The sequence below is a fragment of the Podarcis filfolensis genome, assembly GCF_964270895.1.
Source record: "Podarcis filfolensis genome assembly, chromosome: 5".
Classification (NCBI taxonomy): domain Eukaryota; kingdom Metazoa; phylum Chordata; class Lepidosauria; order Squamata; family Lacertidae; genus Podarcis; species Podarcis filfolensis.
In genome coordinates this window covers 82,286,973-82,303,969 of record NC_139608.1, presented here as the reverse complement: position 1 = coordinate 82,303,969, position 16,997 = coordinate 82,286,973, and the positions used below count along the sequence as shown (strand labels likewise).

The 16,997-nt window shown below is 43.1% G+C and overlaps 1 protein-coding gene and 1 long non-coding RNA gene across 16 annotated transcripts in view; one reads left to right on the top strand and one right to left on the bottom strand.

Annotated features, from left to right (window-relative positions):
• The window catches only part of LOC310763020, a 39,851-nt gene extending 24,857 nt beyond the window's left edge, over positions 1-14,994 (top strand). The window contains exon 3 of the long non-coding RNA XR_014548381.1: positions 13,433-14,994. This is a non-coding gene — a long non-coding RNA (uncharacterized lncRNA). The remainder of the gene's footprint in view (positions 1-13,432) is intronic.
• The window catches only part of LOC310762901 (calcium-activated potassium channel subunit alpha-1), a 564,221-nt gene that overhangs the window by 75,366 nt on the left and 471,858 nt on the right, over positions 1-16,997 (bottom strand). For all 15 annotated transcript variants that reach the window (XM_083614569.1, XM_083614564.1, XM_083614572.1 and 12 more), the window contains one exon: positions 13,066-13,162. In XM_083614569.1, the coding sequence (XP_083470695.1) occupies positions 13,066-13,162 (97 nt within the window). The remainder of the gene's footprint in view (positions 1-13,065; positions 13,163-16,997) is intronic.

Genomic DNA, 16,997 nt, shown 5'->3' with positions numbered 1-16,997 from the left:
GGAGGAGTTCCAGGCACCAGCGACAGGCAGCTCTCCGGCAGCAGCCACGCCTGCGTCAGAGAGCGAGGAAACGGTAGAGAGGAGGGTCGGAGACAGCGCGCGCGCGCCAAGTTCAAATGTACCAGAGGGAGGCGCAATGAGCAGCCCGGAAAGGGAGCCAGGTCCTAAAGCCCGCCGAAGGGAGGGGGAGGAATCCGAAGGGTCCGCATCCGAGGCATCCAGGAAGGAAGGAACCCCGGGGGGTGGTAGGACCCAGAGGCGAAAGGAGAGACGCAAAAGGTGGAGCAAGGCTAGGGTCTTGAACTGGTGTACAGGAGGCGGAGATTCAGATGGGACTTCGCCGATCTAGGGAATAGACGTAGAGACGCACGCTAAGATGTGGAAATGGAAACTATACTTCAATAAAGACTTTATTCCGTTCTACCGGCTAGCGTTGGTCCTTTGTGAGCCGGGACCTAGAGGCAGTCTCTGACACATGTAATAATTTGTTTTGTGAAACAGCCAGGGATTCTTCTTTATTTGCTGTGAGAAATAAGGAGGCAGCATTTTATACGGTATGAATGTGCAACCAATTCACAGGGTTACCTTCCCCAGTTTTGGAGGGGCGAGTACTGCATAAATTGGATGACTGGATACTGTTCCTCCTCATATTCCACAGGAATAATCCAGAGAGGAGAAAGAGCAGGCAGGAAAAGGATAAAATACTATCAGCTCAAGCTCACTGCTTCTCTGCTCAAAACCCACTTCCAAAGCTGCTTCGGATTTTTGTTACACTGCATAATGGATAGGCAATTCATGCTGGAGAGGAATGCCTCCTTCATACAACACAGAAAGGAAATTATTTGATGTGAGGGGTCCATGGAAGGTATTTGGGTGGACCTACTTAGCATGATTCTTCCTCAAAGGGAAATAATAGTCACAGGGCTATGCATGCATGGCTATTGTCTGATGTAACTAGGTTTATACAGGAGAGGTAGTGCATCATTCTCTGCCACACAAGAAGATGGCACAGGCCCATGTCTTATTAGCATGGGAAATATTTAACAGCAGTTGCTCTCCCAGAGAGTAATTTACTGTATGTCCTGTGGGAGTAGGTGGACACACATTGACTCTACAAATGTGCAGCTTTCTGTCTGCATGCAGCAATGTAGTGATTTGGTTGGCTTGGGATATTTTGGAAAGGTGTAAATGGGAACAGGCACCTTGCAAATGTACCATGTTTAAATGCAGCGAGTAACATCTCCTGCCTTTCACGGTTCCCCTTACAGCCACCCTAACAAATTGTGGCAATTAGCATGCTGTTAGTGTTAGATGTAGGCAGAGAATGCAGGTGCTAATAATTGAAAAAGCGTTTAGAGGTTTTACACCCCAGCTGAATATTTCATAATGTGCTGCATGTTTCGCTATTTGCTCAGTGGGTCTCTGTCACTTCAATCTTCCCTGACTGCTTTGACTGGCGCTCCAAAGCTCCACCAAGCCAAGACTGACGGCTTGTCACAGGCAAACTCCACCGACTACTGCGGCAGCTCGCTGGGACTGGCTGCAGAGGTTGTCACGCCGCTGTGATGGAACTTGGCAAATGTTTTGTGACTAATACACCCAACATTTGTCAGCTAGCATTAGCCAGCGCCCGTGACCCTCTCCAGTCTGCACCAATGGCATTAAGTTGTAATGAGAATTTGTAGCCCCTGTGTGTGAGTGTGTGTCGCACTAATGACACTTTCTGGCTGACCTTTACTTTCACAAGCTTAATCAGCAATGGAATTTCCAAGGATTCAGAGCACATGTGAAAGCAGCTCTGTCAGGCAAAAAAAGGGTCACAGTGATGAGTAAAGAAATGTACCTTTCTCCTCCTGCTCTGACGTTCAGAGTTTAGCCCCAGACAACTGCCATGAGTGGATCACCAAATGAGAGGCTTTTCATACAAGTCCTAAAAAGGTTTAATGTGTCGTGGACTATTCCCCCAGATTTCTCTTCAACATTTTATCTGCTGCTCCTAACAGGCTTTTGATTCAGTTTTATATTTGTGTTTCAAACCTGAGTACATTGTATCTGAAACATTATGGTATCTTAAATGCAGCCTGCATTTGGCTAGCAAGGTTTCCGACATAAGTAAGATTTGTTCTCATGGCTCCCACTTAGAACATTTTATATGAGGATTCTAAGAGGATGTCATGAGTTTACTCAACCTTTAGCCCCTCTCCATTTTCTTTTACCAGCTGCTGTTTTCAGAATTTAGGTACCGTAATTTGGCATGGGGAGGGGGCACCTAACATCAAGCCAGAGGAATTTGTACAACGGAGTGCCTAAGAATCATTATTCAGTGAAAGGGTCTTCTAGTTGCCCGACTATTTGATGTTCTATCTGGAAAAAAATAAAATTCGTATTTTACTCTAAATGGAATCCCAGTTTACATAATCCAGCCTTTGTTAACCTTGGAGAAAAGCCAGCCAGCATTACATCCAAACAGACAAACTATGGTTTGGGATGTTGCTCCTCCCTTGGAAGCCACAATTTGGGAAAGCATTTGGGGATTTTCAAGGAACATGAGAAAAGACAGAAACCACACAAACCATGGTTTGCCTGTATGCCTGGAACACAAATTGCAGCTGAGAGTCAGAACTACAATTGTTTCATGTTATCTCTTAACCAATCCACTATCTCTTTCCATTGACCTCTTTAAAACAGGAAATACCATCAAGTAATTTGCATGTTAAAAGTACTAAGTACGTAAAAGATAACAATTATAATGGCAGTTATCTGCAAATGTAGTTGGCAACTAGCTATTAAGAGTCTTAACCTAATCCCTATAAGGCTGCAATCCATGCTTGCCTGGATTTAAACCCCATATATGACAATGAGAGGGACGCGGGTGGCGCTGTGGGTTAAACCACAGAGCCTAGGACTTGCCGATCAGAAGGTCGGCGGTTCGAATTCCCACAACGGGGTGAGCTCCCGTTGCTCGGTCCCTGCTCCTGCCAACCTAGCAGTTTGAAAGTACGTCAAAGTGCAAGTAGATAAATAGGTACCGCTCCGGCGGGAAGGTAAACGGCATTTCCGTGCGCTGCTCTGGTTCACCAGAAGCGGCTTAGTCATGCTGGCCACATGACCCAGAAGCTGTATGCTGGCTCCCTCGGCCAATAAAGCGAGATGAGCACTGCAACCCCAGAATCGGTCACGACTGGACCTAATGGTCAGGGATCCCTTTACCTTTACCTATGACAATGAGAACTGAAAAGAGTTCAGCTGCTCAAGTTGGCCTGGATCAGACATAATGTTAAAGTATGGCTTAGTGATATGTGAATGAGCCTTAGGGTTGTATACTTCCCACTCCCCTCTCCTCCTGTGGCATGGCCTTGAGGAGACTGGAAGCTGCCAGTTCCACTGTCTGTCAACCAGAGCTTATGGTTATGGCCAAACCCTAAACTGTGGTTCATCTTAACTATGGTTTATTGAAAATAAGCCTGCTTCAGAAACCATGGTTTGAAGTGGGCGTGTTTCAACACACTGTGGTTAAAACTAAGCACAGTTTGGGGTTGATATAACATTAAGCTATAGTTAATTAACAACAGAAGTCAAAGTTTTCTGTCTTCTCATAGTCATGCAAGAGGAGTGACTGCAAAGCTCAGTCAGGTACTATTAAACCATAATAGCTATCATGTCCAAATTAGGTCAGTATGTTAGCAATATCCAGCCTAGAACCAAAGGATAATCCTATGGTATTATGACTTTGACTTAGCCTGTGAAAATTTGCATCTACACTTTGGGATGATATATCGTTCCATGGAGGATGGGGCTTGTTTTGTACACCCCACACTGTAATCACTGGTGCTTCTAGTAATCATAGTTTCTGGGTAGCTAGCAGAGGCTTAATAGGGCACATTGGTTCTCCAGAGCCTTCATCCTCTACTGCTAAGTACTCCCATATTGCATTAAATGACCAAAGCCATCGTCAACAGACAGGGAAGAATAAAACATGAGAGCCTCTTGTCTGGGTGATCAGTGTTTGAAGAGTTTAGTTTGTCTATCGGTGTTTGCTTTGCATGGAAAGGAAGGATTAGCTTAGATACCTATTTCATACAATAGCTGAATGTATTTTTTATTGGGATATTCTAAAAACAAATATCATGGTGCTGCTGGAAGTTTAAAAACTGGATGAATTTGGAAGCATCCAGATTTACTCTGCATACATGGCAGACTTTGTGCTTGATTGTAAGACCTACAGATGTAGGGTTATAATAGTGCAAGTAAGAGAACTATGGGAGTTTCTCTTTATTTTTTACATGGTTGTAAAATTTAATTTAATAATAATAACGACAATAATAATAATAGACAAGTGTAACATAATAACTATTATAGCAGCAAAGTGTATATGAATGAGGTAGCTGGGATTTTATGTGGTCAGAGCATTATCAACATGTGGCAATTGACTTATTTTTCTCATCACTTGGGATCCTTGATGGCTGCCCCTTTCCTTTGTATTTCTGTTTCCCTGGAAACAAGCTTGTGTATATCCCAGAAGTGGTGGCCTAAGTTTTTATTCAAACAATCTGTGGCCAGATACAAAGAGGGATATGGAATAGTTTATTATTTTGTTTATTACTTATATACCCCAGCTTTTCTCCAAGAAGCTTACGGTTGAGTACATTGTTTATCCTCTCCCCATTTCATCATCACAGCAATCCTGTGAGATAGGTTAAGCTGGAAGATAGCAGCAGGCCTAAAGTCACCCAGTGTGCTTCATGGCTGAGTGGGGATTTGAACCCTGGTCTCCCAAGTCCTAGTCCAACACTTTAACCCAGGCACCCCCAAACTTGGCCCTCCAGCATTTTGGGACTACAATTCCCATCATACCTGACCACTGGTCCTGTTAGCTAGGGATGATGGGAGTTGTAATCCAAAAACAGCTGGAGGGCCGAGTTTGGGGGTGCCTGCTTTAACCACTACACCATACTATCTCCCGTAACAATACCATTAGCAGCCCCAAGCCCCTGGGATGGCGTCCATGTAAACCAGAGCTTTCCAAACTGTGCATCTCGACACGTTAGTGTGGTGGATGCAGTGTGTAGGTGTGTTGCATGAACGCTCCCCGCGCTCCTCCTGGGGCTGGAAAGGGGTTCGTTTAACCTCTGGTTTGCTAATAAAACTGAATTACTGTGTGTTGCAAAATGATGCAAAACTGAATTACTGTGTTGTGAAATGATGCATGTCCAAAACGTATGTCATCAACTTGAAGGAAAGCTTTGGTTTAAATAAGCAATAAATCCTGCTCACTAATGTGCCTAATCCTTCCCAATCCCATAAGTTAAGAACATCTTAGAGTATGGTTTCCCAAACTTGGATCTCCAGCTGTTTCTGGACTACAATTTCCATTATCCCTGAGCACTGGTCCTGCTAGCTAGTGCTGATGGGAGCTGTAGTTCAAAAACAGCTGGAGGGCCAAGTTTGGGAAACTGGCTTAGAGCATTATGTGTCAGAAAGGGAAAGATGCAATTCAGCACTGCATCGACTGAACAGAATATAGCATGCGTCTGTGAAAAGGGGGGAATGTCTAGTAGTCCTCATCCAACAAACTACAACTAGTCTAACATGGGGGAGCATCATTTAAATATACACATTGTGGCTGTGTTTTATATTTATTCATAAGCCTGTCTCATTATATTTTCACAAACAATGCAGAAGCGCTGTCCTTTTCGCAGTCACTTTGCTGGACCTTGGCAATCTCTGAGCAAGTTTAGTGTGTCCTGGTTCGGTTGGCAGGGAGTGAAGGCGGTGGGGGGGTGGGGGTTAGAAAAATCAAGGAAAATCCTCAGGGTTATGAAATTCTCCTTGGCAACAAACTGGAAACCCAGCAGACCCAGAGCCTCTGTGATTCTGGTGTGTGATCAGGGACACTAATGAGAATGACCCTTTGCTGAGAATGCTGCTTGTCTAGAGGCCAATGTCAAGTATACCATTCAGTTTGGAGTGGACAGGGACAAACTATTTGTTTTCTCTTCAGGCCCTTGGGCCCTGTCACATGCTATTTGCTTCTGCATTAAGAGGCATTGTCTCAGCAGGTCTGACATTTCCTGTGTACGCCAGACTCATGAAACTGCAGCAACTGAAGCACTGAGGACTAGAGGCGCAGTCCACCAGGAATTTCCCCCAGTGCAAGCCCCATTGCAACAAATAGGATATAACACAAGAACAAAACATGCTCCTATAGAAACCCCATTCAGTTAAATGGGCTTTATGCATGAGAAGTTGGATTATGTCGCCAGCAACTGTTTACACACCTTGTCTGGGTCTGGTGGGTTCCACAGTTTTGCTTAAGTTGCCCCCTGTTTCTTTCCGGTCACATACAATAGGGGTCACATTAAATACAACCATACAATTGCTACAAAGATTACCCCATTAATCAATGCATTTCTATACAAATTGATTTGGTGGGATATTATTGTCAGTAATGGCATGTGACATTTATTTCCAACCCTCCACTGGGATCCAAGGAAATATTAATATCCTCTCTGTACAAACCCTACATTATTTCAAGATTTCTAACACAGGTTTAGACTTCAGGCTCCCTGAATGAGACCTAAACCTCTTCTGATGGTGATGCTAACTACAGATCAACACCACAGATCTGTTGCAGTTTATGTTCTACCACTGTTTTGTGCTCATTAATAAAAAAAAAATAACGCTTTGCATGTCAACTGTGTTATACGTCTGTAACTGTTTACTTACTGCCTAAAGTTGGAAATAAATGTCTTTGACAACATCTCTTTCCTCTTTCATTATGGATAGCTCAGTTGGTTAGAGCGTGGTGCTGATAATGCCAAGGTTGCAGGTTCAGTTCCCGTAAGGGACAGCTGCATATTCCTGCCGTGCAGGGAGTTGGACTAGATGATCCTCAGGCTCACTTCCATGACTCTTCCATGTTGTGTGAAAGAACTGAGTGCCATGGTGGACCTCCCCCCTAATGCTTTAAACATAATTCCCCCCTACTTTTTATCAACAGCCACCAGCTGGCAGGTCCCTCGCCCCACCCACCAGAATGCCCCAACCTATTTTAGGAAATTCAGTTTTGGGGCCCCAGGGTCTTGTGTCCTGGTGTATTGCCACAGAAGCATGGCAGCTTCTGGAGGAGGAGAGAGGAGGAGGAGGAGGAGGAGGAGGAGGAGTTTGGATTTGATATCCCGAGTCTCAAAGAGGCTAACAATCTCCTTTCCCTTCCTCCCCAACAACAAACACACTGTGAGGTGAGTGAGGCTGAGAGACTTCAGAGAAGTGCGACTAGCCTAAGGTCACCCAGCAGCTGCATGTGGAGGAGTGGGGACGCGAACCCGGTTCACCAGATTACGAGTCTACCACTCCTAACCACTACACCACACAGGTGCTCTACTTATGTTCCCTGAGTGTCCCCACAGTGCTGTCCCCATATATTCATTTAAAGGGGAAAGGAGGGAGTTGGAGAGAGAGAGAATGGGTGAGAGGGAGCTTAGATTTTACTCAGATCTGGTGAAGAATTTCATTCATTTGCCCTCCTGCCCAGTCAGATGACAAACCACCTCCAGCCAACCCACATATATGTGACTGCTGCTCCATGGTGGCAGCAAGCAACAGAGTGTAAAGAAAGGAAAGGGAATGCAAAGGAGATTTCCCTCTTCCTTCCAGTGCCTGGCATGTTACTAGGCAATGAATCGGTCAAGCACAAGTAGACCAAGGAAATGTAATTTCCCCAAGAAACAGTGACAAAAAAGCCCAAGTTAAAACTCCAGGGCCCCCGGAGGTAATTCAATCTGACCCCCTTATATTTCCTGGAATTTTAAAATAAAGAAATATAATAGGTAAACTGCTCTGAGGAAGAGTCAGAACAGCAGCAATAGCTACCAGGGAAATGGATGGGAGGGAGGGGCATTTGGGACTATCAATCCTAATGTTAATCCCAAAGTTGTACTCAAAATAAACATTGCATGCCATTAGTGATAATAAGCACCAAAACAAACTCATAGAATAAGCAGTAGTTAAACTACAATTTCTCAGCTCAAATGTCACAGGAAACAGTTTAACCAACCACATCGTCTTCCTTGAAGGTGGGTGCGTGTGTGGGAAGGAGAGAAGAGGGAGCACATGGAAACAAGGCTGATTTCTGATCTGCTTATTCAATCCACTGTTATCCCACTCTTCTTTTAAAGAGCTCAGGATAGCATACATGCTCTTCCTCCCTTTTAATCTGCACAAAAAACCCACCACCCTACGAGGTAGGTAGGGTTGAGAGATCATGACTAGCTGAATGGGGATTCGAACCTAAGTCTCCACCATCTGAGCCCGATGCTTTTAACCATGACACTACGCTGGCTCCACGGTTTATTGGATCATTGCGTGTGAATGCGGCCCCTATCCTACGAATGCCATGAATTAAGACAGGGAAAGGGGATTCCATTCAATTTTGTTATTCAAGAGCAGAGTCCTCCCTAACAGCCAGTTTAAGACCTCCCCAGAAGAAAACACACTATGCACCAATGTACGTTTACTGGTGAATCTTATTAATGTATCAGTTTTAAATGAATTAAAGGGGGGAGTGCTCCAAGTATACAGCTGCTTATGGGTGTAAAGATAAATCAGTAATCTGTCAAGAGGTTGGTAATAGTCTCATTAACTGAAAAAATAGAAACTTTCCAAATAAATAAATACAGTAACCGTAAGTGGTTCCATTTTTATGGTGGTCAAATTGTTCCATATATAAATCTCCACAGTCAGGATCCCAAGTACTATTTTAGGTGTGCCCAAGGCTGTGTGAAATGACCAGGGGGATTCTCAACAATTTCTTTCTGTTTTATTGGCAGACTTCCGTGCCATATCACAAACAACTTTTGAAGTCCTGTCAGTTTCTAAAGCACTTTGACATGAGGCATTTCAGGGTGGGGCTACTGTTTGAGAACCCCCCTGCACTTAAGTGCATGGATTGTAGAGGTTTCCTGAAGCCAAAAAGGGTCACATATTAGACTAGAATCATTTCCCATTGTGGATTTTAGTCAATCCTGAAAGTTACCAACCTAAAATGAAATTCAAGCTAAATCTGGAAGCTCCCATTCACAAGACACTTGCATACAATATTTCAATAGGGATTAGAAGAAGTTTTGATAAGACTAGTTAAATTTCTCATGGGGCTTTTGCATATAAACTCAATGAACTAGGCAGAGAAAATCAGCTGGGGTTAGTCTAATAATTTATTTGCAGATGTTTAAGATGAATAGTATATTTCTGGTTCATACAAATTTGCAAAACGGCCTTTTTCAATATTCTGATTTATCATCTTTGGGGCTTCGTAAACATGGAGCCCGCAAAGGATGCTTCTCTTGGTCAAGGGCACAAGACGCAGGGTGTAGGGACAGGGTCAGGGATCAGCCACTAAGGACAGGTGACTAGAGTCCAGCAGAGAAGACCGGGGAGGAAGCAAAAACAAGTTCAGTTTTGGCAAGCTCCCCACTCATTGCCTGACCTATGTTTAGCAATTCTGATGTGTTACTGAGCAGACAGCTCAAGCTTGGGATGAGTAATCTCCCTTAGTCCCTCTTCAGCAGGCAATGAAAGCAGGTTCCACTTTGAAAATTCTTCCCCCATCATGCAAGCTGACACAGGCATGCTTTTCAAAAACCCACAGCCAATCTGTTGATCATTACTTATTTACAAAGGCCTTCGGGCAGAAAGTCCTGTAAAAACCATACTTGATATGGTATACACTAGCTTTTTCGGCTTGTAGAAGGGGAGGGGGGAAGTCCCCCTAAGGCTACCTCAAACCATCACTTTCTATTGCACATAAAATGTACCGTGTAACACTAAAGTATTTAATATATATGGTATAATATATCTACAGGAAAGGCATTTGTGTAGAAGTGTGTTAGCCTGTATTTGGTAATTTGATGTTTTGCTGAAGGCTATGACTTGAAAAAGCCTGCACCTAGTGCCGAGGACCTGTCATCTCAGTACCCAAGAGCCGGTAGAATAAAGAAGTACCCTAAAGCAGCAAAACTTTGACACAGCTTTGAAGCATATGAAAACAGTATAACTCCCTAGAATTATTATGACTCAAGATCAAAGAAATGAGGCATACTTTACATAGCAAACAGGGACAGTGCACTTCACTCCAAATGTTGCTCTGCCCCCTTCTCTCTCTCTCTTTTTATTTCACATTGATGCCCCTACATTTGTTAGATGATAGAAGAAATGGGAGGTGGGGAGCTCCCCCCCTTTAAAATTTCAAGTGGGTAAAATTAATGGAGATAAGATGAGTTAGAGATAAGTGGATTGGAAATGATGGAATGACAACATGCACCATACAAGTGAGAAAGTTCTCCCCCACCTCCCATAAACATGCATGCAAACCAGTATTGCACAGGCAATTACTGTAGTTTACATAGGCTTAGTTAACAGAAACTCAGGGAGCATTTAGAACAGCAATTTAACAGCGATACATGGCCTGTAGTGGGCAAAAAGGACAGAACTAGGTGCGTTTCCCCTCTAAGAATCAACCCAGGTCCTGGAATCTAAATTATTCCAATGGAAACAACTTGGATATTCAATGGTGGTCTCAGAGTGACTTACTGCAGGAGCAATTGAATGCATGTTTCTCTAAGCTGCATTTAGTGACAGAAAGTGTGGGGAGGGGAAGTAAGATATGGATTTGTTGACAGCCATCAGAGAAACATTGACCGCTGCCAGGTAGTGATGCCTGTAGGAATTCAACCTTTGTGAGTTCCAATGCAATACAATCCGACTTGCACCTCTCAAGCTAATGTGAAGATCAAAACATAGTTATCCTGATGTTGGATTCTTCAGATGTGGTTCTCAGGGGGGTTTTTAAAATATTATTTGGAGGAAAATATTTTTTAAATTGTGTATTCTGTTAAAAATATGAATTTAAATGCAGATTTTAAAAAATTGTACATTTTTACCAAAACAGGCAGAGCAGAGCTATGAACACATGCAAATGGCTCACAGACCAGAAACAGGCTGCTCTGTCCATCCAATATTGCCACTGAAATAAGATAGCAGCTAGCTGAAATATCAAATAATTGCAAATATTTGTGTATTCATCAGAGGAGGCACGCCTTTGAATACCAGTTGCTGGGAAGCAAAAGCAGGGAGAGTGATGTTGCACTCAGGTCCTGCTTCTGGATCTCCCATAACCATCTGGTTGGCCATTGTGAGAAGTGGGTTCTGGACTAAACTGGTCCCTGGTATGATCTGGCAAGGCTCTTCTTATGTTCTCCTTTAATCAAATGCATCCACTTGCCTTTCTGCTGATTTAGGTACAATAATTTGGATCTAAATCGGTCATAATTTGTACCCAAAGTTCAACTTTACATGAAAATACATGCAGGAAAAAGGGACTAACATCGTGTCCCAAAATTTATGCAACAGTGCCATCACAATGTCCACGTAACATGGCTTTGGAGTGTTGTAGTGGTGTAGCTGTGGTACTCCTCTGCTTGTATGTGTAACATTTCTTAAAATGTGGTTGTAAAATCACCACCACCACCACCATTGGTAGGGGATTCTTGGCAAGTGAAACAGACTTCAAAGGGGAATTTATTTTTACAAATTTAGTGGGATGGCCCTTACAGAATCATTAATAGAATTTGGCCAACAGCAAAATCTAAAGTGAATTTGGGGCCTCCTACTAGAGCAAAATATCTGAGGAATTGCGAGGGTTTTAGTAAGGCTACCAATTTGTTTTTTGGCAGTGGGTATCCCAGATATCTCTATTGTGCCACGGGATTTTGCCTAAAGCAAAACTCAGGGTAATGTGGAGCTTTTTCTCAGGACAAGAAAGTTTTAATAAGACGAGTGAAAACTGTGTCAGAACTTATCACTGCTCCTAACACTATACTGGAAGGGGTGAAGAATCTCTGTCAGCTCAAGGGCCTCATTCCCTTCTGGTCATCTTCCCAGGAGTCACATGACAGTGGTGGGTGGAGTCAGGGGCAAATATGGGTGGGACAACAATGGCGAATTTTAGCTTTGTACAGTAGATTAGTTTCTATACACACTCAGACACTCCATCCTAACATCCATCCAGACAAGCAAGAGTTACTATCTGAGTGTGAGGACGCACACTCTAGCCTGGAAGAAACACTCAAGTGATTAGAGGCCCATGAGGGATGTGGTCTGAGGAGAGAGGGCTTCACTGGGGATGGGGTGTAACATGGGGAGATTTCAAGACAAGCCTGCTAAGGGGCAGCAGTTTCCCAGAGGCTTAGTATACAGCCTAAGGTGGGCTTGCTTGCAATATCAGCTCCAGAAAACCTTTGCTTAGGGCTCATCCCACGAAAATAATCTATAGGGGAGCTCTACTGGAAACAAATGCTGCACATCTGAAAACACACGGGAGGGGAAAACCACTAACATCCATAATATGTTTTCACCACCTGCCTTCATAATGTCCTTTTTTTAAAAAAGCAAAAGTCCCCTTATTTCATAATTAATATTGCTTTTAGCCTCAGTAAAACTGCATTAGTTTCGAACTTTGCTTTGGCAAGTACAAAGATTACTAGACCTTAAAAAAAAACCACAGTCAAAATCAATTAGGGGAAATTTGATTTCAATCGACAGGATAAAAGGAAGGTAATATTCAGGTTCATTTTTGATTGTGATGATACATCTCACATATGGCCTTAAGTACAGAAAACAGTACTCAGAGGGATTCCGACAAAAAGAGAATTGCCCAAGGCAAACTAACCACATGAGTTCTTCTGATTGGTTAGTGCTATCATTAGTGCCACTGCTGTTTAAGAACTACACATGGACAGGACAGGGTGACAGCCAAGACTTTAAAGCCTATGTATTTTTCAAACAGCTTTTCAAACTGTTTTTCATGACAGATTTTTTTTTTCCAGCTCTATCATTAACTGCTGACAAGCTGACAGAATAAATACTTCAGCCTTTCAGAAACCATCTAACAATCTTCTCCTTTCCCCACCACCCTGCCATGACACCCCCCACCCTGTCCACCACCATTTTTATTGGGGAGGAGGATATGTTGGGAGAGGAGATAAAGATGCGAGTTGCTTAGGGTCTTACCTCATCAGCTTGGGTGAGGAGTTGGGCGAATTTCTCATGCCTCCGTTTCGCTGCTTCTTTTTGGGCGAGAGTGTCGTCAGCTGCTGCTCATCTTCAACTGGAAATACAGGCAACCCATGATGAGGTTAGGATCAGCTCAGATCGCCACACGTCATACAGGCGAAATAGCCAAAGAACACACACACACAATTCCATTCACACACTGATACTTCACTGCTATCTTGTCTATGTTCAATAAAGACCAAACTGGTGTTAGTCAAAATAGATCAGTTTGAAAGACGAGGAAGAGGAGGAGGAAAGAGAAGCAAGGTATTGACTGAAGAAGTTATGACATGCTTTCATAAAGGATCATCCTTTTTTCTTTTAGTTAAGCTGCGTTTTTGGAAAATGGAAATTAGTGTCCTGCAGAAATACACCAAAAGATGAAGTCTATTTGGAATCCGAACACTGAACGTTACCAGACTACACTTTATTAAAGAACCCAATACCCATTGGTTCTGACTCCTTGAATGCCAGACCACAGAGTCTTTGTGAAGAGATGTGCAGCATTCAATGCCTTGATATTCAATGCTTGCAATAAATAAAAACTCTGCGGCTGCGCATTGATCTCCAGCACAACTCAGAACTCATCGCTTCACCCTTTATCATAAAAGGGGATGTTATCACAGGAGCAGGTGGAACGAGACCAAATGACGGGAGAACTTCCTGTATAACGAAGGATGGGAATTGTGGCAGAGGTTCTTTTGATGGGGATGAAGTGCACTTTGAGTGGAAGATCATCTTCTGAATAGTAAAACAATAACAGCCAACCACCTTAATATTATTAAAAACAAAACCGCCTTTGGCTAACACTACTGCACGAGGGTCTTCACCTCACCCAAAATTACAGCAAGTTTCCTTTCAAGCTAGCAGTAAGTACCATACTTACTCAGGTCTAATGTGCCATCAAATCTAATGCACACCTTAATTTTCGCACATAATTTGGCCAAAAAGGTGAGCATTAGATTCGAGTAAATACGGTATTTAACCACTATTGTTAATGTTTAAGGCTCTACCATTTATCATTCTTAGCAGATCAGAGCTCTGCCAGTTTAAAGAGTTTCTTTCTATCAATGTCCCGTATGAGAAATTTACACTAACAAAATAAAGCAAGTTTATTTCCATCCTGTAACTAAAAAATAAAAATAAGACTAAATATGACTGAAGTGGCTGAGCCTTAGGTAGCAGTTGTGTCCAAGTTAAAAGAAAAGGAGCAAAAAGTACATCAGCGAGAGTGATGTTATGAACACTATGAGAACTGTGGCCAAAGAGCAGGACGAAAATTAACAAAAGAAACAAAGAACTATGTGGATATTACAATGACCCACTTAAAAGGTAGATCTGATTTAAAATACTAATCCATTTCCTCAGAATTATAAAATGCACATTTCAAAAAACAAAAACAAGGAAATGCCATTCTGCATGGCACAAGCACTGCAAAAGTCAAATTACTTAATTTCCCAAAATGATCCCCGCCAAAAGGGGTCACACAGGAAACATCACCACCATCAGTTTGATTGGGAGAGAGTTAAGCATGTGTTTTATGTTGCCACTGAAATCAATGGTATATAAAAGCACTTGACTTCAGTTGCATTTTCACTGCTTCTAGGGAATTCTAATTGCAACGCAATACATTAAGAAATTGAAGAAGAAATAAAAATGCGGCTAAAATTCATACAGCATCTAGCACGGCACATTACAATTGCTACAACAGGCAAAAAAAATAAGTGGTCCACCAAGACCTTCAGCAATTTTCAACGGGCCCATGGCAGGGGAGGGGGGAAGGTTTGGGAACCACTGTATTAACTGATTCCCCAGTTAACTGCTTACTGACTGAAGCAATGAGCAGCACATATGGATTGCAAATGATTTTTTTTAAAAAAAATTAAAACGGCCATTTCTAAACGTTACTACAGACCATGAAAAGCCAACAGCAGAGCCCACTGCAGCTGGCACCATTTTAAAAACACCACCATTACACACACACAAAAACCTTTTTATTACAATTTTGAAGGGCTGGTGCTGATTGGAGAAGAGCCAAACCAGGTAGCTGAAGCACCTGTACTTTCCCTTTTTCCACAATATGTCTCTTCTCTACTTAGTGAAGGACCTGCCTTTTAAAAAAGAGAAGAAGGGGGGACAGGGGCATCGGGGCATTTTCCTTGCTGCCCCACTGCAGGTTTACCAGATGGCAGAAGTGGGAGCAAGTGGCAGGTGGAGTCAGTGGCACTGAAATGCCCAGCCCCATTTTTGCACCTTTAAAAACTGGGCCTAATGCTAAGTGGGGGGGGGAGAGGTATTATAGAGGGAAGCAGAGGCTGGTCACTACAGTTGCTTGGCCTGGTGCTCCTCCACCAAGTTTTAAAGGAAGAAAAAGAAAGCAGGGACAGGCGATACCAGCACCCTCACCATCTGGTGGGCTTATGGGATGTACTTGTGGGAGATGCTCTGGGGAAGGGCCTGCTGGGCAGCTTGCCCAGGGCATTGTGCAACCTGTTCCTTGACCTCAGGCACTCTCAAATGCCTGGTGAAGCAGATGCACTTCCGGTGGCTTACAAAGATGATGTGTGGCCTGCCCTAGGAACTAAGTCCACCGCCGCTGAAAACATTTTGCCCCATGCCTTCGCCACCTGCCCCTGACTTTCAGATGGGACTTGGAGCAGAGCTTTATCCAACGAGATCTCATCACCACTATTCAGGATGCAAAAACCTCTAAGTTAAGAGTGCTGCGATTTGCTTGCCGTGGGACAAAGCATTTGCAGGCAAGAACTTTGCTCCAACTCCTCTCTTGTTTGGGCATCGAGTTAAATTGGGCAAGCGTTTTGGGGAAAGGGGGGAATGCAAACTCCCTCGATTTCTTCTTGATCCTCTTATCCCGAAGTAATTCACTTGGCACATTGGGCAGTAGTTTTTTTTATTATTTTGATTTATTTCTTAGCCACCTTAGATACTTAAGACTAGAAAGGTGAGATAACAGTTATTTAGGTAAATCATTTGGGGGAGGGGGTATATGGGAGAGGATGCTTCCTAAAGTATGTTGATCCCAAGACAAAATAGAAATTGGTGGTTCAAATAACACAGAGATGGTTTCAAAGAAAAAGGGTAATAAGAACCGAATTTTAATTTACATGAATTAGATCTTGCTCTCAACCACTTGGCCTGGCCTCCCTGGAAAGGTAGGCATCGGGATTCCTCTATAGTAGGCTTCCTCAGCCTTGGCCTCCAGATGTTTTTGGCCTACAACTCCCATGATCCCTAGCTAGCAGTACCAGTGGTCAGGGATGATGGGGATTGTAGTCTCAAAACATCTGTAGGGCCGAGGTTGAGGAAGCCTGCTCTATAGATTCCCCCCCCACACACACACACCTCAAGTTTCTCACACCTCCGAAGTCTGGAGAACTCTTAATTGGTCATGAGTAATGGGACTTGTTCAGAAAACTGGTCCCAAGAACAAAGCTGAGGAGAATGCAAAACACTGAAGGCAAGCAGGTCTCATTCTGGTGTTTCCCCCTCCCTGGGCTTCATAAGCTAGCTCTGGATCAGGCATCCATTGTGCCAGCTTAACCTAAGCTGACATAATTTACACCAGCTTTCTATGCTTAGGATGGCCCAATTAATTAAATATGTAGTTAACACTGCATATTTATTGAACTACCTTTTAATGAAAATGTGTTCCTTTTTGCTGAACTGATAACATTATTTTTGTTTGTTTGTTTGTTTAACTATTCTGGTAAATAAACCAACATCAATGCATGTACAGAATTATGCAGGCTTCCTTTTATCAATTCTGAAATACAGAGGTTCAGGAATTTGACACAGAATATTGTGGGATCTGAACTCCCATCCCGTAAAATCCAAGACCTCGGTTTTCTAGATATCTTTGATTGTAATAC